The sequence below is a fragment of the Suillus plorans genome (genome assembly GCF_016647745.1).
Source record: "Suillus plorans strain S12 chromosome Unknown HD556scaffold_4, whole genome shotgun sequence".
Taxonomy (NCBI): domain Eukaryota; kingdom Fungi; phylum Basidiomycota; class Agaricomycetes; order Boletales; family Suillaceae; genus Suillus; species Suillus plorans.
The window spans coordinates 525664-545600 of NW_024537388.1; the positions used below are offsets into that span (position 1 = coordinate 525664).

The 19937-nt window shown below is 47.7% G+C and overlaps 8 protein-coding genes and 1 non-coding gene across 9 annotated transcripts; 5 read left to right on the top strand and 4 right to left on the bottom strand.

Moving 5' to 3' along the window:
* Nucleotides 1–1365: 1365 nt before the first annotated feature.
* On the top strand, nt 1366–3197 carry HD556DRAFT_1329954 (mitochondrial carrier). The gene is made up of 10 exons (XM_041301690.1): nt 1366–1546; nt 1601–1653; nt 1704–1765; nt 1819–1960; nt 2010–2156; nt 2206–2222; nt 2275–2416; nt 2467–2656; nt 2704–2786; nt 2835–3197. Exons 1-10 carry the CDS (start codon nt 1533–1535, stop codon nt 2984–2986), a joined length of 1002 nt encoding a protein of 333 aa, XP_041166079.1. The 5' UTR covers nt 1366–1532; the 3' UTR covers nt 2987–3197.
* Nucleotides 3198–3252: 55 nt separating this feature from the next.
* On the top strand, nt 3253–3343 carry HD556DRAFT_t24. Its single transcript has one exon. It is a non-coding gene; the product is annotated as a tRNA-Phe (tRNA).
* On the bottom strand, nt 3263–4658 carry HD556DRAFT_1329968 (XAP5, circadian clock regulator-domain-containing protein). Its single transcript, XM_041301691.1, has 5 exons — nt 4351–4658; nt 3929–4259; nt 3757–3876; nt 3513–3707; nt 3263–3463 (listed from the first exon to the last, which is right to left on the bottom strand). The coding sequence occupies exons 1-5, from the start codon at nt 4623–4625 to the stop codon at nt 3419–3421; spliced, it is 966 nt and encodes a 321-aa protein (XP_041166080.1). The 5' UTR covers nt 4626–4658; the 3' UTR covers nt 3263–3418.
* A 76-nt stretch (nt 4659–4734) lies between these two features.
* Nucleotides 4735–5285, top strand: HD556DRAFT_1226795 (mitochondrial 30S ribosomal protein S13; the record flags this gene model as incomplete). The annotated part of the gene is made up of 2 exons (XM_041297112.1): nt 4735–4782; nt 4833–5285. 2 exons carry the CDS (start codon nt 4735–4737, stop codon nt 5283–5285), a joined length of 501 nt encoding a protein of 166 aa, XP_041166081.1.
* A 120-nt stretch (nt 5286–5405) lies between these two features.
* HD556DRAFT_1226908 (BET3 family protein) lies at nt 5406–6206 on the bottom strand (the record flags this gene model as incomplete). Its single annotated transcript, XM_041297118.1, has 4 exons — nt 5406–5525; nt 5581–5820; nt 5877–6074; nt 6138–6206. The coding sequence occupies 4 exons, from the start codon at nt 6204–6206 to the stop codon at nt 5406–5408; spliced, it is 627 nt and encodes a 208-aa protein (XP_041166082.1).
* Nucleotides 6207–6270: 64 nt separating this feature from the next.
* Nucleotides 6271–8279, top strand: HD556DRAFT_604185 (TAFII55 protein conserved region-domain-containing protein). Its single transcript, XM_041311071.1, has 6 exons — nt 6271–6792; nt 6844–6974; nt 7024–7173; nt 7228–7300; nt 7354–7772; nt 7823–8279. Exons 1-6 carry the CDS (start codon nt 6357–6359, stop codon nt 8036–8038), a joined length of 1425 nt encoding a protein of 474 aa, XP_041166083.1. The 5' UTR covers nt 6271–6356; the 3' UTR covers nt 8039–8279.
* Nucleotides 8143–10549, bottom strand: HD556DRAFT_1429343 (Gaa1-like protein; the record flags this gene model as incomplete). Its single annotated transcript, XM_041304801.1, has 11 exons — nt 8143–8556; nt 8610–8979; nt 9029–9100; nt 9151–9430; nt 9483–9584; nt 9643–9744; nt 9796–9955; nt 10004–10088; nt 10143–10237; nt 10286–10388; nt 10434–10549. 11 exons carry the CDS (start codon nt 10547–10549, stop codon nt 8143–8145), a joined length of 1899 nt encoding a protein of 632 aa, XP_041166084.1.
* Nucleotides 10550–10697: 148 nt separating this feature from the next.
* Nucleotides 10698–15507, top strand: HD556DRAFT_1329997 (uncharacterized protein). The gene is made up of 23 exons (XM_041301692.1): nt 10698–11231; nt 11298–11389; nt 11453–11491; nt 11543–11620; nt 11671–11798; nt 11848–11932; nt 11981–12076; nt 12132–12199; nt 12255–12572; nt 12620–12733; nt 12783–12860; nt 12914–12970; nt 13037–13258; nt 13308–13395; nt 13447–13635; nt 13687–13786; nt 13836–13943; nt 13995–14137; nt 14194–14334; nt 14382–14650; nt 14703–14819; nt 14876–15128; nt 15176–15507. The coding sequence occupies exons 1-23, from the start codon at nt 10844–10846 to the stop codon at nt 15482–15484; spliced, it is 3480 nt and encodes a 1159-aa protein (XP_041166085.1). The 5' UTR covers nt 10698–10843; the 3' UTR covers nt 15485–15507.
* Nucleotides 15508–19926, bottom strand: HD556DRAFT_1330004 (uncharacterized protein). The gene is made up of 9 exons (XM_041301693.1): nt 19375–19926; nt 18816–19311; nt 17401–18755; nt 17212–17348; nt 17113–17157; nt 16698–17054; nt 16474–16646; nt 15896–16421; nt 15508–15804 (listed from the first exon to the last, which is right to left on the bottom strand). The coding sequence occupies exons 1-9, from the start codon at nt 19526–19528 to the stop codon at nt 15781–15783; spliced, it is 3267 nt and encodes a 1088-aa protein (XP_041166086.1). The 5' UTR covers nt 19529–19926; the 3' UTR covers nt 15508–15780.
* Nucleotides 19927–19937: the final 11 nt, after the last annotated feature.

The window sequence follows — 19937 nt, forward strand, 5'->3', positions numbered from 1 at the left end:
GGCCAAGTTAGTATCACTAATTTCCATTTGTGGCGGGAACTTAATTACATAAAGCAGCACAAGGTGTAAACGATACTTACTTTTTTCGAGGATTAAAATGATAACTCTTCGATTGACAGATTCCTTGTGGAAAAACCGGAGGCCGAGTGTTTGTTCTCATATGCCGGCAAAATAGTGCTGTAGGTGTCCAGCACTGACAAGTATCCCGACGTGCCCGGCCCCTTTTGAATATCGTCAACCGTTGCTTTTGTTCTTGCTAGCCGCCCTCTGAATCGTCCGAACCCGCCATTTCTCGAGCTTTAAACACACGCCCTGAATTCGAAAGGTGGATAATAACAGCAGAAGATAGATATTATCGCAAGAGTGGCGATCCCGGGCACGCCCGAGATGTGATGTGCCAGCTTCATCATCGGCAACAAGAAGACATCAAGCAAGTCCAAGGATGCGGAGAATCCTATGTCTGGAAACCCACCAGAAATGAGTTAATTGCGAAAGGAACTGACTACAGGGATCCTAAGGAAGAGAGCGACATTGATGGTCAATATTTTCATAGTCGAGTAAGTCCCAACAGTTCTGACCTGGAAGGACACTTGGAAATCTGATCTGTTAAGACATAGGAATGCCACAGTGGGGTGATAAAGATATAAGAAGATGACGGCAAGAACCTCTGCCGTCTGTTATACTGTGCAGAGACACAAATATAACAACAAGTCGAACTAGAACAGTCAGTGCCTACGGTAAGGATATAGCCCGTGTCCTAGATGATTAGTTTGGACCAGGATTTAACCGTGTCACTCAACCTGTTTTACAACTATAGTTCATTTGACTGGGCGTAACAAGCAAAACCACCACCCGATGATCCATTGACTATTGCATTACTCCAGGCGTAGTATAGTTGTCGTATGCATTGCTAACTGCAGCTGTCTCCTCCAGGGTTGAACCTGTTTGAACAGAACGTCAGTGCACCGAGAACTGCTCGATAAACTCGTACTTTTGAAAGGGAGCTCTTCAGCTCGCTTCAATATTCCTTCACCGATGAGCACGTCGACGAGCCTCAAGGAAAGTAAAAGCGGTCAAACCGCAGAGCATGAGAATCATCCTGAACCTTCTCAACCTTCCCAAGAGTTGATGACAAGTACCCAAGTGTTACCTGGACTGTACGGCGGTCGAAATGTTCCGAATAAGAAGCTTGTGAAGAAGAGGCTAGGTGGTTTCTGATAAATATGTGCCAGTAGTACACAGCCTCGAGATTGGCGTAATTTTTATTGGTTTTCCGGACCATCTTGTTATGTATAGACGCGTGAAATTTTAAATATAGGCACAGTGTCTCGTCAGCCAAATATGGGCAATTTTGATGACGCGTGACATCCTCCGACGCTCCTTCAAGCATATATACCGAATTGCCTTTGAAGATCCCTATCTCCTCTCCAGCTCTTCTTTCTGGCTCCAACTGAGATCACGCCCAGCCTTTCTCGACACAGACTGGCAGAGGCACGAAACTGGACTTTTCGTCTGGTCCAGCAAGAAGAGCTATGGATGGAACAAGGTACGCTCGTAATCTGGATTTCTCGCAAGGTCATAGTTCTTGAAAAGTTTCTAGCCCGCCAATAAGTCCCTGGTTTAACAGGGATGCTTTTAACGACGTTTTAAAGCGTACGTAGGATGAAAAATACACGTCGATTTTGCAATGACTCCTCTGCTAGGAAATAAGCCTGTGGTGTGCGCTCTCTCAGCTAGCTACATTTCGACCTTTGTTGGATATCCAGTGGGTTTGGCCTTTCTACATTGACACAACTTACAAATCTGGCTGTTTTCCAGTTGGATTCTTTGAAGTCGAGACTACAGACCACCAAGACAAGGATGCCAGTGCTCACGCTTGCTGGTATCGTCTATCGGGAAGAAGGAGTGACCGGCTTCTATAGAGGTCTCTGGATACCGCTTGTCACGATTTCTTTCGTCCGTGAGTTATCGCACACTGTCTGTTCTTTACAAGCCTAACGACTATCCAGGTGCTGCTTCATTTACAATATACAGTAGTACAAAAGAATACTGTCGTAAAAACAGCTATTTTACAGGTGATAGAGCATCTGATGCTGCTCTCGCTGGCGGTCTCAGTGGTGCCTTGTCTGGATCATTGATTTCATTTACTAGTGCACGTGCGTGCTCTTTAACTGTGTAGTTCAAACATCTGACATGTGAAACTAGCCTTCGAACTTGTCAAGGTATATTTACTTGGCCAATTTATCTGGGAAGGTAATCTTCCACTGTTGACAGGTTCGAAGGCAATTGGAATACAGCATAGCCGCAACTAAAGGCGTACAAATGGTTAAACCCCCAAATACCATCGACGCTGTCCGAGAAATTTTTCGAACTCACGGGCTGTCTGGGCCCTGGATAGGGTTCCGTCTCCACTTTGGCGAGTGATGTACTTCATCGTTTATTACTCAGACTGACCCTGCTCCCCAGTGCGAGATACAGCCGGCACTGCATTATACTTTTTCGAATATGATGCTATGCGACATCTATTGGGCCGCCAGCGCTCGGGAGAGCAGGGACCAACACCAGCATGGTTGCCAATACCCACATCCTTGATTCCCTTTGTCTGTGGTTCGCTGGCCGGCGTGTCTTCATGGGCATTGATATATCCCCTTGATGTGTTAGTCCACGTCTTTCTCTTTGCCACAAAACTCATTCTCTCATCAGAGTAAAGACCAAAGTTCAGCAACGTGCTTTAGCTGGCACTCCTCCGAAAGGAGTATGGGAAACCCTCCGTCGCCTCGTGCGCGGTACGGCAGACCAATACAGTCATGTCACTACGGCTCAAAATTCATTAGGTCCGGATCCCAAAGATCCAAAGCCAGTCCTTGCTGGCATAGCACGTATATATCGCGGTCTCGGCGTCAGTGCAGTGCGGAGCATCACGACGCACGGGCTCCTCTGGACAATCTTCGATATTACGTCGCATTATATCGATCATCTACCCTGACTTTCAAAGCGCAACTGATGGGGTTCTACCTTGCATCTCACTTGCAGACAAGGCATGTATTATAGCATCTGGGTTAGGATTGCCTAGTCTATTCACTATAATCCATATCATCTGAGATACTTATCAGTCAATATATGTCATGTGAAGTTGCATGGCAGACTCTCTGTGCAATATACACCTTAAGGCCATGCTTATCAGACCGCTCATTGCTCGTCTTCTGGAAATGGGGAATGTAACAGTATAGATAATCTCACTCCAAGTGAATCGCCGGGGTAGCTCAGCTGGGAGAGCAACAGACTGAAGTAATGAATAGGCGCTGCCTTCTGGAGGTCCCGTGTTCAATCCACGGTCCTGGCATATATTTTTAATGATAGTCATAAGATTTATGATGTCTTCAAAACGTAACGTGTACACAGTATGAACGTAAAGATATCAAGCGATGGTGTACTTTCCGTATTCTTTCTCTGGGTCGTAGATCTATGCCTTGATTAACAAAATATGGACCCAGGAAGGACGCTTTGCTTACCTCCCATCGAGAGGCCGGAAAGATGTGTTTGAACCGTTGGTACCAGCTTCTCTCAACCACTTTACCAGCGTGTGACTCGTCTTTCTCCTTGGTCGCATCAGCAAGCAGGCGAACATCATCATGAACGTCAAAATTAAACAATGGTCCACTCTTTCCACGAGCTTTGTTGATGATGAAGTCATAGAACGTATGATGCTGTCGAAATACATTGAAATAAATCATCATCAGGGAAAGTCAAACTCACATGAGGTATTATGAGGTCCTCCTTGATGTACATCAAATTGTCAACGCTAACGCCTCGCAATTCCGGGAACTGTTGCCGACACTTTTCCAAGAAAGCACTAATGGTATCACCTTTCTTGCACTGAAGCATTCTGCGAATGAGCGAATGACCACCAGATCAATATAAGACATACCACAACCGACTTCCTGTGACCACTCCCATCCCAATAAGAATAAGTAATCTCGATTTCTTCCTGTTTGAGCTCCTCTTGTCTGCGAATCCATTCTTGGCGCAACCTTTCACGCTCTTTCCTCTCCGCTTCCTCTCGTTCACGGTCCGGGAGGAACGATGTATCGACATTGGGATTCTTACGGAACTTGGCGCGCTTGGACGGTTGTTCACCGGTTTGGACTTCAGGACTTTGACGCGACGAGGTGTCTCCTTCGACATCGACTTCGTCATCCATGGCAAATGATAAGGTAGCTTTTGTCTTCTTGCGTTTCTTTACCTTCTTTGTTTCGTCTCTAAACAAATCCTCCATGGAATATAAGCCATCTTTCCACGCGGTCGCCACGGCACAAGAGAGAATGGCATTGGACACTGAAAACAACATACTTGAGTTCATTGGTGCGAGCAGCTTCGCGTGCCTTTGCCTCCTCCAGCTCTTTCCTTCTCTGCTGAAAGTCCTCCAACCTCACTAGACCGATAGTCTGGTTCTTGAGAGTTTCTTCCATGGAGTCATTTTGACCGACAAATTTGTTGACTGATGGACGAGATTTTTCCGTTTCGTTGATGAGAGTCTGTTTTTGGCGTTCATATTCTTCACGATTCTGAGCGCGCTGCTTGATGAAAGCATCCTCGCGACGTCCTTCGGCGTTGTTAGTAGCCATGAAGGTTCTGGTTGTGTGGTGTGAAGCGCGAAGTCGCGGAGTATGAAATTACTTTTCAAGCTTCAAGCTTTGAAGTTCACTGTTCCCTTCTAATTGTTCCGAGTGAGCCATGGTCCACGTCTTGGGGGTGCAACTCCCAGACTACCAATATGCAAGGGTGCGCTATAGCTATTTTTTTTCCGAAATTTTTGCTCACTGTCAAGTTAGTTTGCCTTGACTGCATTCTATGGCATTGGCCATAAAACTGCACATCGACTTTGTGCACGTCTTCAAATTCACGACAAGTGCAAAGTCCGAAGTCTAACACCCCATCAAATCACAGAACTTGCCGCGTTCCTTTCCTCTCCATCTACTTCAACACCTATTCCTCGCTTTCCATTAGCCACGTCGTCCTATAAACCTCCCCCGGCCTCCACCCCACTCGCAGTCCTGAAGGAGGAGACGAAGAAGCTCTCACAGAGGGCATGGGCAGATCCACTGAGAAACATCAAGATCGAGAGCGAAGCAAGGAGAGTAGTCAAGGATAATATTGCGCACCAACGCATGATAGGCAGTTACGTTGGCAAGAGGCATGCCATGGGTTTACCTGTCCGCGGCCAGAATACCCAAAACAACGCGCGGACCGCGAAGAAACTCAACAGGGTCGATCGTCGTGGCTAAGGGTGTTCATTATGTATGTTTATATATCCTCGGAAGTTCGCCGGACACCGCGCTTGTCCCAACTTTGTCTTCTATGTGGAAGATAATACACTATTCCTGAGTACATCCAAGGTGGCTTATCTAGTCGTCTCCGACTGGCACTTCTTCTTCCAGGTACTTCAGCAATGTCACCCGAATCTCCGTGCTCTCGTCACCGCGAAGTACATCAGACAAAAATTCCACCTGCACCTGCATCTGGACCTTTGAAATGGGCGTGATACATAGTTGCGCCGATTATTTTAGTTTGTGGACTTACCATCTCAAGTGCTCCTCTAAGAACACCGCACAGCACGTTACTAAACCATAGCCCTCCTTCCAAAGCTTCGTCAGGGAGTTCGACAAATTCAGCCAAGGGATTCTCATCCAGGGTCAGGATGAAAGACGAGCCAGGAACTCCTGATTGTTGTTGAACTGTACTGGTCGGGCGGGTGGAAGGTGGTGGAGCACCAGAGTGCGTGACTGTTGGTGTGATGTTTAAAAAAGATTTAAACCCGACCTTCAAATAAGGTCCTCTGAGAACGTCAGCTCGGGGGAGTAGTGATAAGCGCACACCTTCGCCGCCACCTCGCCCACTTCCCGGAAGTCAGAGCAGCGACCTAAAGGGCTCCTTGCAAGGAAGTCCTCGATTAATCGTGTTCCAATGTTATATCCCATTTTCTCGAGTTGCTTGTTCACTTCAGCATAATCTTCATAGTCTTGGATCAACTGAACGACGAGGGCGCCATATGTAAGAGAAAACAACTCTGAATTCTGTTTTGGGGGTTAGTTGGGGCCTGATTGACCCAAAGGCACGACACAAAGTCCAAACCTCACGATTTTATCTGTACGACTTTTCCAAAGATCCTCTCCGATGGCTTTATACTGTTTGCTCGTCGTCGCCATCGTCGACGAAAGTAAGATTCTTGTGCATCGAGTATACACTGTGACGGTCACGTCTGGTGTGACCGAAATGATATGTGGAGGTCCACATTTGACTTGTTTGAGCGCTAAGCGCTTTGGCTCGGCCAACTTTGAGCAATCATCAACCACATCATGGATGACGACCTCATAGTTGTAGACGATATTGACGAACAACAAGCGGGCCCTTCTACCGTTAATGGCGCTAAGCCGACCCCTCCAACTCAACCGCAGAGAACACGGCCTCTTCGTGCTGCAGCAGAACATGCAATGGCTACAACCCTTCGTCTAAGGGGTACCCCCGAGCCTTTCGAGCGAACGACGCGCTCCTCGTTGGCAAAGAACCGACCCCAGCCAAAGCTAAAACTCAAGCTCAGCGATAAAGCAGCTGCGCAGGCTCCCGGAATGTCATTCCTGGGCTCATATGATCGGGAGTTAGACTCAGATGATGAGGACCTTGCTTTTGAAGAACAATTCATTATCCGTATGCCGCCTGGGGAGGACTGTGAAAAGTTACGCAAGATGGTTTCCTCCAGAGAAGTCGGGAATGATGTATGGTTTAAATTCAAAGGCGAGTGGCCTCCCTCTCCTGCAGTGGTCGGGTTGCTCGAACTTTACCTAGACTCCCGCAGAGGAGTCTTCCATATTGGAAATACCTTGTATTCCTTCAAGCTTGTCGATCTTCCGTGTATCATCGAAGCGCAGAAGACCTTGGACAACAAGCAAATGTTCAAAGTAGCAGACATATGTCAGGTTACTCGTCTCGCTTGTTCTGTCGTATCTTCCACTTACGTGCCTGTAGATGCTTGTGGTTGAAAACCGCATTCCCAATGAGGAGTCGTTTACAACAACTCGTAATGTAAACGTCGATGAGTTCATCTGGCCGCACGGTATCACGCCGCCTTTGCACCAAGTTCGCAAACGGCGATTTCGAAAGAGGGTTAACAAGAGGGTACGTCCCCCGTATAGTCATATTAATACGCGTGATTCCGATGCTGCCAAGTAGACTATTGAAAGTGTTGAGGAGGCGGTCGAGCGGTTGTTGGCCACGGATGAACTTGCTTCAGAGGTCAAATATGGTATCATCATCATTCTTTGGAGTTGGGTCTGTTTTGAAATGTCTTGCTGGTAGATGTTCTGGAAAATGTTAACCCGGATCTTTCCGACTCAGAATTCATTGAACGAGATGAGCCCATGGATGCACCTACACCCGGTGTCGTTGGCTCCGAGGCAGGCGACGCACCTACTCCAGGACCAGACTTCGGGGGAGATGAAGGGGATGCTGAGGAAGCAGAAGAGGATGAAGGCGAAGGCGACATCGACGAAGACCTCGCCGCAGAGCTAGATCTTGCCCTCGGTGATGAAGATGAGGAGGGTGAGGGTGATGACGAGGAGGATGACGAAGAGGATGAAAGTGAGGATGAGGATGAGGACGACGACGACGAGGAAGCGCAGGAGAGGAAACTGTTAAATGAAGAAATCAGGGACCTCGAAGCTGCCGTGTTGAAGAAACAAACTGAAATTGCCAGCTCCGCAAATCCTTTGATCAAGGTATTTGTTTCTACCCTGTTTTCATGTTCTGATTCTCATGTTACTTGTAGAAACGATTTGAGGATGCACTACGCAAGTTATCAGCTGACCTCGAGATGAAGATTGCCCAGAGAGACGAGATGAAAGAAAGACAACGGCGGAAGAGGGAGGGTATCGCACCAGAAGATCCGGACACAGATCCAGAGGGAGCTACTCAAGAAGAAGTAGATCAAACAATGGGAGATCTGTTTGGGTCCGACGATCACGCTGCAATGGACATTGGTTAATGCGGTACTACACACTCATTGCGCCGTGTTTGCTTTGCATTTTAACACTATCGCCTGTACATTGTAATGCGAAATTAGGCTACGCTGTCATTGATCCATGACCCCTATAGACATACAATAGCAGCTTGCATGACGAGCGGGGCGTACACAATACATATGAACGGCGCAAACCATACACCCAGCACCTCCCAGTTCCAGATCGCGCTTTCAACCTCTCCAGGTACCAACACTAACCAACCCCATGCTAGCACACAGTAGCCAGCATATCGCAAACGAGAGGTCGTTGTGCTTGAGGATGTACATGACGTCGCCAGAGGGATACCCATAGTTGTAACAAGCATGGCAGCGAGGGAAAAGTTTAGTAGAGACGTGATAGATATCACTGTTGATGCTAGGCATAGATTCGACGATTTCAGGAGCATCGAAGTCGGAGCTGCTTCCGAGGCGTTTGTCGAAAGTAGCGGAAGGAGGACTGGAGGTATCACCGACACGGTGGTAAAAATAACTGGCGCAAGAAACTATAGGACGGGTGGGTCAGTGTATAGTACCGACAGGTAGTCAAACAACTAACCGAAGGGTACTCGGCGAACCATCGACTGCAAACTAGGTTGAATACGAGAACTCCTAAAACATGAGTAGTCACCACAACGATAAGCGCAGACAGCATGGGTCGTCGCCTATTTCTCCATGTGCCTTTCGCAGGACTGGATTTCTCAGTCTCGTTGCCTTTCAGAGAGGCCTCAGATATTTCCCAAACCCACCCCGCAGTCACCCACTCGCCAAGCCCTTTGAATAACATGGCCACGCTGACGAGGATGGTGCTTGGGAGAAACATGCCGATCTTCATGAACGTCCCAGGGCTGGTTAAGATATAAAAGAAGAAGGAAGCGTGTAAACGCTCTAAAAGGTTATTCATTGTTCTAAGGGTAGACTCGACGATTCTAATGGGTGTTGCTGTAGTTGGGAGTTAGATAATTTATAATTACTCACCTTCCTAGTGCATGGAACCCGTGCGGTCCGTCTGCTGGAACGGCAAACAAGGTGATAGCGTCGATACGGAATCTGAATCAAGTCAGTATTCTCATACAAGTTACTAAGAACAACAAAATTACTGATGCATCAAGCCATGCACCCCGCTGCACATACCGCGAGCCTGGTAGCCGATGTGTCGGACTACATTCCGAACACGATACCCGTATTGCTGAAGTTGTGGACTCTGCTGAATAAAAGGCGGAACCCATGGCGGAAAGAGGCTCTGCTCTGGCAATCGATCGACAGAATCTGAATACTCCAGGTGATCGTACACTGTCATTGGGACGCCACCTGTATAATGTGAGATTAGTCGGAAAGAATTGATGAGGTCCTGATTTGGGAGACGTCCGTTCAAGCCCTCTGTAGGCATTCTTGAGTAGTCAGAAAATGAGATGGTAGGTGTGTTGCCCACCATGGAAGACACCAAGGTGCGAAAAAGAATGACTGCTGTAGTCAATATTCAAAGCAGTCCAAATGACCCCCGAGGTATGCTCGAGAGGGTCTGTACGAAGATCTAGTGGTGGACAAGAGAATGAAGGCTAAGTTGATACTACAGATGCAAAACGACATACTCGACGGTATTGTGCCATGGTATGCATTCAGCCATGCATGCATTCCATGGAGGTAGTCGTCGCTGATGATAAAGATGATATCTTTCGCCCATAAGGAATAATCTGCCAAGCGTGTTGTATATCAAAAATTTGAAAGCCACTCAATAACCCTACCTTTTAAGAATGCAGCGAGAGACAATACGGTAGATGTCCCACGCAAATTCAGTGTGCCGCACCCTGCCCTGCTTAACCATGATGCACTGATTACTATCGCTTCTGTTCCAGCGGCTCGAGGCGACGACATTACGGCATACGCATTGTTGCCTGAGACGATCTGGCAAATATTTATAACAAACTGGCTGCTAAACAAAAAAAAACTCACTCCTTTACTGGTACTGAAAGTATAATTTTGTATGGAAGCAGCAAGGCCAAGTTTACTGAATTCAGTCCTGAAGAATTCCGCTCTTCTGTCGATAAAATGAGTCAGGGCGGTTGAATGTCCAAAGAGGAGAACGACATACTGTTCACTGGTGAGATTTCGTTCTTGAATACCATCCAGTTGGTACAGTTGCAAGTCTGCTGTGTGAACATCGCCCCAGTTCCAATATGTATTGACCTGTGGCTCCATTAGCTCATGTAGCAAGCAAGCAATGGGCGCACGTACTTGCGCAGGCTGGAGCGCATTCTCGTCTATGTACGTTCCTTGGGAGAGCATTGGTATAGGGATAAGCAGCATCCACGCATATCCAATAACAAACAAGGCAGTCCTACGCAAATTCAGCGAGGGAGCGAACAATGAAGACTCCACTGACGTCAATTTTGTTAAATTACGATGGATATAGGCAGCTGCCTGTCTTCGCCGTCGAAGTCTTGCGATATTCGCGTCTGGCCTCCTGGGGCGCCTTAGGAAACCTCGTATTCTGTCCATGGGTTTACGGTGATGACTGGTTACAAGTATCCTGGAGACGCGTGAAGATGGGACACGTTTATGCAAGTGAGAGCATAGAGAACATGTCGATGATCTGTGGTTTCAAGCAAAGAGCACCAGTTACGTAACGTCGTCGAGTTTGTTTGCGCGGAACCTTCGGCGGAACCAGATTAATATTTGAGTTTATGGAAGTCAAGTTGCTCCCTGTCTCCGGGTTCAACTCGTCCACGTTTCTTTCTCCTCCCTCCATCATCTTTATAGCCGAATTCGTTCTTCAGCTTCCATTGACCGGTCATGCCTGCGAAGCGCAAACATCGTTCGTCGCCGGCTCCTAAGGGACTAGCTGCAGGGGAACAACTTAAACGAGGCAAATTGCCTGGCAGCGATCCATGGGGTTGGGTTGGTACGGAGGTCACCCATCCCTCTCAGATCACCTTGGAACATCGTCTTATGTCGTGTGGTCTCTCTCGGAGGAGTAACAACCCGTTCTGTGCCAACAAGTACGCACACAAGTCAGAGAAGCAGAACAGCCCTACTCCCAAGCGTGAACCCGCAGATGGCGAGTCGGGAGACGACATCATTGTTGTCTCGGATGATACACCACCACTATGCAGTAAGAAGTTGTGCAAGAACAACCCCAATTGTTTGAATTACCTCGGACAAGAGACATGGAAAGACGAAGGCGAGTCTACAAACTACCAACGCGACTTTCTACGGCGCAAATTTAACACACACATTGTGAACCTAGACAAAGTCAGGGATCTATTCCTGAAGGCATCTGACCTAGGGTTCAACCCGGTGCTCAACGCCCGAGATCCCGAACTTCCTGTTGGCTTAAAGGTAGAACAAAATATCGTGCTCTCTGAGATCGTGCAACGAGTCATACTCATACATGCAATTCAGAACCTTGGTGCTACGTGCTATGCGAACGCTTTCATTCAAGTAGGTATCTTTTCGCCTCATCATCTCGAACTGATTAGAACAAGCGCCAAGGTATGGTTTCGAGACCTAGCTTTTCGCAATGGTGTCTATATGTGTCAGCCATCACAAGATAAGGAAGACGTATTTGAGGTTGGTGAGCAGATGATAAATGAGTGCATATAAATCAAACTTGCGCCTAGGATTCGCCTATATTTCAGTTACAAGTGACGTTTACTGCATTGCAGGAATGCACGCAAAACGTCTTCAATCCCGAAAAACTTGCTGAAAGCTTAAAGCTTTCAACCTCAGAACAGCAAGATGCACAAGAGTCAGTCATTGTTAGTCGATTTTGAATCATTTCCTCATGAATCAAGCAGGTTCTCAAAGCTTTTTATGTCTCACCTCGATGCTGAATTCCAGAAACAGTCATCACCATCTTTAAGATCACTTGTATCTAATCAGGTAGATCCTCTCCTCGCCTGACGTGCCGATCAATTTATGCTGCTAAAGTTTCAAGGGGAGCAAGTATACGGCACGATCTGTGGTAATTGCCACAATAAATCCGAGCGATCTACGGACTTCCTTGAACTTGAAATAAATATCGAGGTCATTGATACCATTCACATACTCACTCTGGTGGGCTAATGCAACCTTTGCTCAGAACAACGCTCGGCTGGAGGACCGTATCGCTGCTCTTCTACAGGACGAGAAACTCACTGGTGACAACAAGTTCGTGGAGATGCAGATTGTCTATTCGAACACGTCACTCACGCGTGCTTACCAGGTACCTGTGTTCGAAATGCGAGTCGCTCCAGGATGCCACACGGTATACTGAGTTGCGAAACCTTCCTCCTGTACTTCATTTCTCCCTCTTACGATTTGTTTATGACTTTGCCTCTATGGAGCGCAAGAAGTCTAAGCACAATCTTCTATTCCCAACGACACTTGACATGGACCAATTTGTAGGTTCTGCTGCCGCCCGAAAAGCAGCGAGTAGCGACAAGAGTACCAGAAAGGACATCTATGAGCTCAGAGGTGTTCTATTACACAAGGGACCGAGTGCATATCACGGCCACTATGAGGCTCAAGTTCTGGATACCGCGTGAGTGACCCGACAAGTGTTCGTGTGACGTATTGAAGATGGCACAGATCGAATACATGGTTTCAGTTTGACGACGAAAATGTCACAAAGATTGATTCACTCGGAGAAAGGAGATACACTGGCCGCGATATAATTGACGTTCTGAATGGGAACCCCAAGAAGTATATATGGTCAAGTTATTGGAAAAAGTGAACTAATCGATTGCGGCAGGGGAAGTACTGGAAATTCCCGTGGACGTCCCGCAAAGAAAAGGCGGCGGATCGATGATAGCGACGATGACGTTGTCGAGTGAGTTTACTGAGAGATTTACTGGCAAGGTCTTTTTGAACCATGATTGGTAGAGTTTCATCACCACCCACGGAACCTAAGATCCCTGAGGCAAAACAGCACGGTCTTGAGTACTGCATACCCTTGTCGTTGAAGTATCGCTGATTTCATCCTTTTTTTTTTTTCAAAACGTCCAGGGATATCTTTTTATCGAAAGACGTCTACATGCTTATTTATGTTCGCAAGGATGTCCCATCCCCAGACAACGCCAACTGGCCAGTGACTATTGCTAGCCAAGGATCCGAGCATGGAGCCGTGACGATTGATGGTGGAAGTTTTTTCCCTCCCCCACGCGCTCAGGAGGTTGTAAATAGTCTGAATGCAGCCCATGACATGGCCTGTGACGCATATGCAAAGAGGCAAGCCAGTTCGATATCTGAAATGATTTCTTTTTATCATGTGTTTTAGGGAAAAAGAAGCAAAGGAACATTTTGATGAGTTGCTCAGGAAGATGAAAGACATCTATTCCTCTTGGAGCGTCAATTCTATGGATGAGGTGCTTGATTTCCTCCATTTTATGTGTTCACTTGTTTACGATTGTTCCTAGGACTCCGTCATCATAAGCCGTCATGCTCTCGAACGATGGTTGTCCAAACCTCTTGCAAAGCCAAAAACCAAACCTAGGGGCGGAGAGGAACCAGAGACCACGCCCGAGATTTCGTCAAGTTCAGACATCCTTTGCTACCACGACTCTCTGGATCCTCAAAGAGCTAACAATATGAAGCGTGTCTCCGCTGTAAGTACATTAAGCAATCTCCTGCGTAGTAGTACTAAATCCAAATTTCAGAGCGCCTATAAGAAGCTCGCTGAGTTTAGCGAGTCTGAAATTTCTCCAGTATGCCAGGTGCATGACGTTTGTGAGACTTGTGTCAGGGAATCATTCATAGGCGAGTTCAAGTCTCATTTTTCCGTGATTTTACTTCATTGCCCAAATAGAAAAACTATATCAAATCGAACATCCTCGACTGGTAGCACAGTTCGATGTGGTCTGTGATGAAACCCCTGATCAACCGGGCTACTGGATATCCAAGAATTGGCTCAAAGGTACTCATTGTCCTATGGTAGTGTGCAGTGCATTACTGATTGCATTCACAGACTGGCGATTGCAGAAGCCCAAAATGCACACGCCGCTGCAAGGAGATGCATCACCCGATGCCCCAGAGTATCTTGGTCACGTTGTGTGCGAACATGGTCAACTGTCGCTGGTGTCAACAGCAAGAAAGAGCATATCCACGAAGGTAGTACTGTTCTATTTATCTCGTGGGCAGATAACATCGCTAAACATGGTCATAAGGCTGGTGGCATAATTAAAGGCTTGTTCCCTCAATGGGTACCACGCTCAACTCAGGAAGAGCTCTGCGCTGTTTGTGAGGCAACCATAAATATGTCCAGGGAAGACAAGCGTGAGCTACGGAGGAAAGCTGAAGACGAGAAGGTGTGTTGAAAGTGGGCTTGACGAGCTCGGCGGCTCACACGGTCCAGGCACGGCTACGTCACATGCATGACAACGCCCTAACAGGAAATACTCTGCTCCTCGAGAATGTCCCGTGTGCTATCCTGCCTGCACACTTCGTGCGTTTGTGGAGAAAGTGGGTCACTCGGCCAACAGATGGACCTCGTCCTGAAGGTGTCAATAATTCACAATTCCTGTGTGAGCATGGGCACCTTCTTTTCGATCCTAATTGTCCAAACGATTGGGACACGTCTATTGCGGTTGTACAAATGACGGAGTGGATGCTGTTAGCAGATTTGTGTGTCGTACCTGGACCTCACGATATGTCTTTTTGATTGTTCCGATTATAGGTATCCATGCAGCTCCCCCATCACTCTGGAGAAGAAACTTGTCGAAAACCCACCGAACGTATTTGACACCAAGTTCGAGCACGATGTTCCCGTGTGTCGTGACTGTCGTTCAAAGAGGTGGGCACTCTTGACTATTTCAACTCCTGTTATTTCAATACAGATACCCCACACAGGCGGTCTAACTATGATGTTGCTGAGATCACTGTTCGGCTGTTAAGTGGGAAAAACGCATCTAAGGATGTTGTGACGCAAGAGAACAAAAGCCATAAATCCGAGGAGAATGGTCAGCATCCTCAAATGACATATGGATCTAATAGGACCTTCGGTACGCGGCAGTCAAAGCGCATACGTGAATCCAAGGATGGTGTAGAAAAGAAACGGATCACTATCTCCAAGTCGACCACGGTGAAGGACATCAAAGTGATGGTTAGTGCCTGTCTTGTGTGATGATTGTTCCTTGACTTTCGTCACAGCTATATGAAGCGCTCAAGATCCCAACAATCTGTCAACGATTGTCTTACTGTGGCCAGGAACTTGATGATAATTCGGTCACTGTCGCAACTCTTGGACTTCTCATAAACGATGTCCTTGATCTTCGGGAAGAGGCAGAAGATGACGAGAATGCAATAACAGATGACGTCAATCGTGCAAAGAAAAGGCGCAAGGAAGAGCGAGGTTTTGGTGGTACCCTCTTGGCTTCGTCACATCCAAATATCGTTGCAGACGTTACTGTAAGCTCTGAAGGGGAGCCGCAGTCTGACCATGAGTACCCCCAGATCTGATCTGAAGCTTTGAGGAATGCGATTTCTCGGTATCATATAGAAGTACAGATAATGCTTAATCGACCCTCTTTTACACTCTGGAGTCACGATAATGATTGAATGCCGTGCTGAATTTCTATAGTGTTGATGAAGCAAGTGAGATAAGCAGATAACCCAACGGGCACATAATGAGTCCTGAAGCCCTAAAGAAGATATGCAAAGAATCGTGGAACATCATGATAGTCGGCCAAAGTCTGACAAACTACCAGAAGACATAGCAGATGGATAATGAACGACACCAACACTAGATTGAGTGGTCATGGTTGCTGGATATGATGCGGCTGGAGGTAGTGTCCCGGCAGAGTGGGAGTGCAGAGAGTTCATGGGCATTGATCGTTGAGCGGAATCGAGCATCGCTGAAAGTGGACTTACTGGAGCTCTAATCTGCTGTTGCAACAAGGAACTTGCCGTCATCAGGACGTCAACCTCGTTGGATAACGGTCCAGTGATTTCGACAGCCTGTGCAACGGCTGATTGCGTAGCAACCGACACTTCATTAACAGTCACCTGTGTAGCAGCATCAGGTGGGGGAGTGAAACCCGCGGAGATCTGATTCGCAACAGCAGCAGAGCGATCCGCAACTACTTGGCGTGCAGCCTGGAATACGACCTGTTGTGCTGCTGCTGCTAACACAGTAGTTGCCTGTGGGCCGATCTCCGACCGTTGTTGACCAGTCACTTCTTGGTCGAACGCTTGTGCGGTAATTGTCAACACATGCTGTTGCTTCGCGAGGGCCTGCAGCTCAGGGCCGGGCTCGCCTGGTGTCGCGGAAGAGATTATTTGAGACTGAGCTTCTTGAGCGACACGCTGAGCAGCTGACGTCAGCACTTGAATCACTTGCGCATCACGCGTGGCAACTGGTGACACCAGACCAGATGATGGCTGGGACCTCAACGGCCTGGAATGAAACACGTGAGAGTGGACGTCCTTTAATATGGACTGGCACTGACCTGGGAGATGCCTGAGGAACTGAGGATTCACTTGTCACCCGACGTGGCTTATGCATCTCCCCATTCATAGAACCGCGACGCGAGGCAGAGAACGAGGTGTCAAGGTTCGAGACAGGCACAATATTAAGATGGAAGGTCTGCGTCAGCAGTTCTTCTTGCCCATCTTGAACATACTACGCCGCTAGCATTAGATAACAATGGACGTCCACACAGATGAAACGTACACGGGCTACAACCGTGATGTCACAGCTCTCTGCATCCGGGGGAGGCGTTCCTGACAGCACATCGTCTTCCCAAAATAGCCAGGATGGGAGGGACGGCGAAGTGTACGTAACTATCAAGTTCGATCGCGATGCCTGTGGATCCCATATACGAGGTGCCCAAGACCACCGAAGGCCAACGTAAGCAACACCAGGCGGTGAGCCAGCCACTTTCCGATGAAAAGGGCGAAAAGTCCAAGTGCCATCATGAGGGCTCTTCTTTGCATCTATGTTCCAAATATGATTACCCTTAGACTTGGTCTTTTTACCATCCTCGTTGAAGCGCGAGATATACGGTTGGTTCCACAGATAGTTGCGGATCTGCACGAAATCAAAGTTCAGTCAAGTTATCATCAGATGATCGATTTCATGGGCTAGCCTTCTTCATAGGAATTTTCTCTTCTGGGTAACCTTGTTTGGCCAGCTGCAGGGGCGTCAATATCTCATCGATCGCCTCGTGTCTCCAAAGATTACCCACCTCTTCCAAAAATGCATTTGTGAAAGCCTGTATCCGGAATTTAAATGGTCGAAAATCAGGTGACTCATCTAGACGTTGCATTTTCTTTGCCATTAGTGTTTGATGTATCGGCTCCCCTTTTGCATCGGTGGCATCCACTACAGGAAAAGAGGTTATTAATAGTAGAAATCATTCGGAGGAAATACTCACAATTTGAACAGATACTGTTCAAGAACTCGAAGAAGATACGGTCAACTTCCGCGCGATACTCTTGCGGAACTTCATTGCTGTGCCCTTGCGTTGATGTCGGAGACAAATTCTCTGTAGATTGTCGTGTAACAAGAGAACCTGAACGAACGTCATGCCCCGTGACAGTGCGAGATGAACTTGAATGATGAGAAATAGTCCTCAATCCTGAGGATTCAGGCGGGCTGTGTGAGACATCGGACTCATCATGCTCTCCTTCAAGAGATGAAGTTGGACTATGCGACCCAAGCGATTGTGCCGTAGGTGCTGAATTCAAAAAATCAAGGGCATTGGAGGAAGTTACCTCGGATATTCCGAACGCCAATGGATTTACATTGTTAGTCGTGAATGAGCCGGATCTAGAAACTCTGCCGATCGGCGGGGTAATGCCCGAGCCGGTATTCGTGAGAGAATGTGGCTGTGAAGATGATGAAGGGAATGCTCCGGTTGTTGAAAATGGGAGTGGTCCGAGAGACGAGCCATTGCTAGGTATCGAATGAAAATTGATGCCGGCGTTGAGGGAACTTCCCGAAAGTGAATGTTGATGGCTGCGATGAGGTAATGTGGTAGCACTGTCCGACCACGAGGTCCGGACGGTGGGGGGAGGGGGGAAATGAGTAGAATGAGGTATGGTTGTCGATAGCGGTGACGTTGAAATGAATTCCGTAGATGAGGGAGGCGGTGCTGAAGATACGGGTATCGAAAAGCCCATGGATGAGGTGGGCGGTTGATGTGAAATTAAACCATATCCTGAAATGGGAGGTTGACCGGCGGAGCTTGTTGGTCGGGAAGCTGAATCTGCAGGCGCATTTGCAGGAACATATGAAGCCGCAGATCGTATGTCAGTCATGGGGCCCGCAACAGCAGAAGAGAAAGGTTGTTGGCTAGACACTGGCGGAGGGATAATATGAAGTGGCGTGTCCTCTTGCGGCTCACGCTTTGGCGCCTTGATAACACGGTCACCGGCCATTGATGAAGCACACCGTTTCCGAGACATGTCTGCAAGATCACCATTACTTTGACCATCCATAGTACCTAAGTCTGCTGCAGAGGAAAAGTGCATGCCCGACGCCAATTGCTCTTGCGTTAAAGAAACTGCGCTATGTGTCGATGGGGAAACATTGGAATTTGCACCCAACAAAGAGAAGCGTCGAGGCGAAGGATGTCGTGATATGGCTGGAGTATCCGCAATTTTTGTGGCAGCAATAAGCTCAGAGACCAGTGTAATAGTCTTCTTGAGCTCATCAATTCTGACGTTGGCCTCAAGACCCTGACCGCGAGAACATGCTGTACTTGCTGATTGCGCGGTGTGCGCAATACTGCGCATTTACCCAAACACAATTATTCTTGGTCTTGAAGTAGAAGATACGAGAACTTACGTTTTGAGTATGTCTCCGACGACCAGTAGGTGCGAGTCGCCGGGTGTCTCTGGCGAGCTGTCGCGCCCAGTGAACAAATCAGGTACATCTGGGGGCGGGAAGATAAAACCTGGGTCTTGTGTCGGCTTTGATGAGCTATTGCTTAAAGGGGGAAACGCCAGCTCAGAAACTGAACTACCCAAAGCCCCCGGAGACCCAGAAGAATCCAACCCCCCGGCATGCACAGATTGAATCATAGACTGTCCGTTGACCATGATGGACGAGGTATTCATGGTATATGCAGATGACACGCCATGAACGGCGGATGAAGGACCGCTGGAGCCCGAGGTCGGGCTTTGCGGGGAGTGAAGGGAAAGATGACTATCCATTCGCGACATCGAGCCGTATGAGAAATTTCGACAAGGAAAATTAGAAATAAAGCCGGGCGCTGGTGCACGCGATGAGCTAGGCGTATCAAGTACATCCATTGAATGCACTCCAGTGGAAGGAGAGGTATCTGCAAGAGAGAGTTGGAGAGCGTTAGGGTCGCCCCGTCGTTGGAAGATGGAAATAGCGTCACGCGGAGTATGAGACATGGTATTTTGTATGAGAGGATCCTCAGGGCGTTGAGGAACGTGAGCTGGGTAACCCAAAGAAAGGGTATTGGAAGGCGATTGAAGGCAGCTAGTGTCCATCTGAACATTTGGGTCCCGCGTATCATGAGGGGACATCATTGATCAAGGAAATGTGCTTCGGAACCAGTGAGCAGCCGCTGACAGCAAAGTTCCTGGGAGATCCGTTATGGAAGACTATGGCAAAAGGTATAAAGAGTTGAAGATCAAGGCGTGATTTTCTACAGAAAGAGATGGTACGGCGACAAGAGCGTCCAGCAGAGGTTGAAAGCAACGGAAAACCTTTGAACAGAAAGATTGCGATTGTTGTTCCGAAATGCTATGGACTGCCCGAATTTTAAGCTACAGACTGTCAGTAAGATCCACGACGCGGGATAAGGTTGAATGCAAGAAGCTTTTTATGAGGATGCAAGGACACAAAATAAAAGCGCGGCTTTATCGAAATAGTAGCAGACACAAGAAAGTGAAGGAACATGCAGATTGCATGCAACAAGTTAATGTCACGATTAAA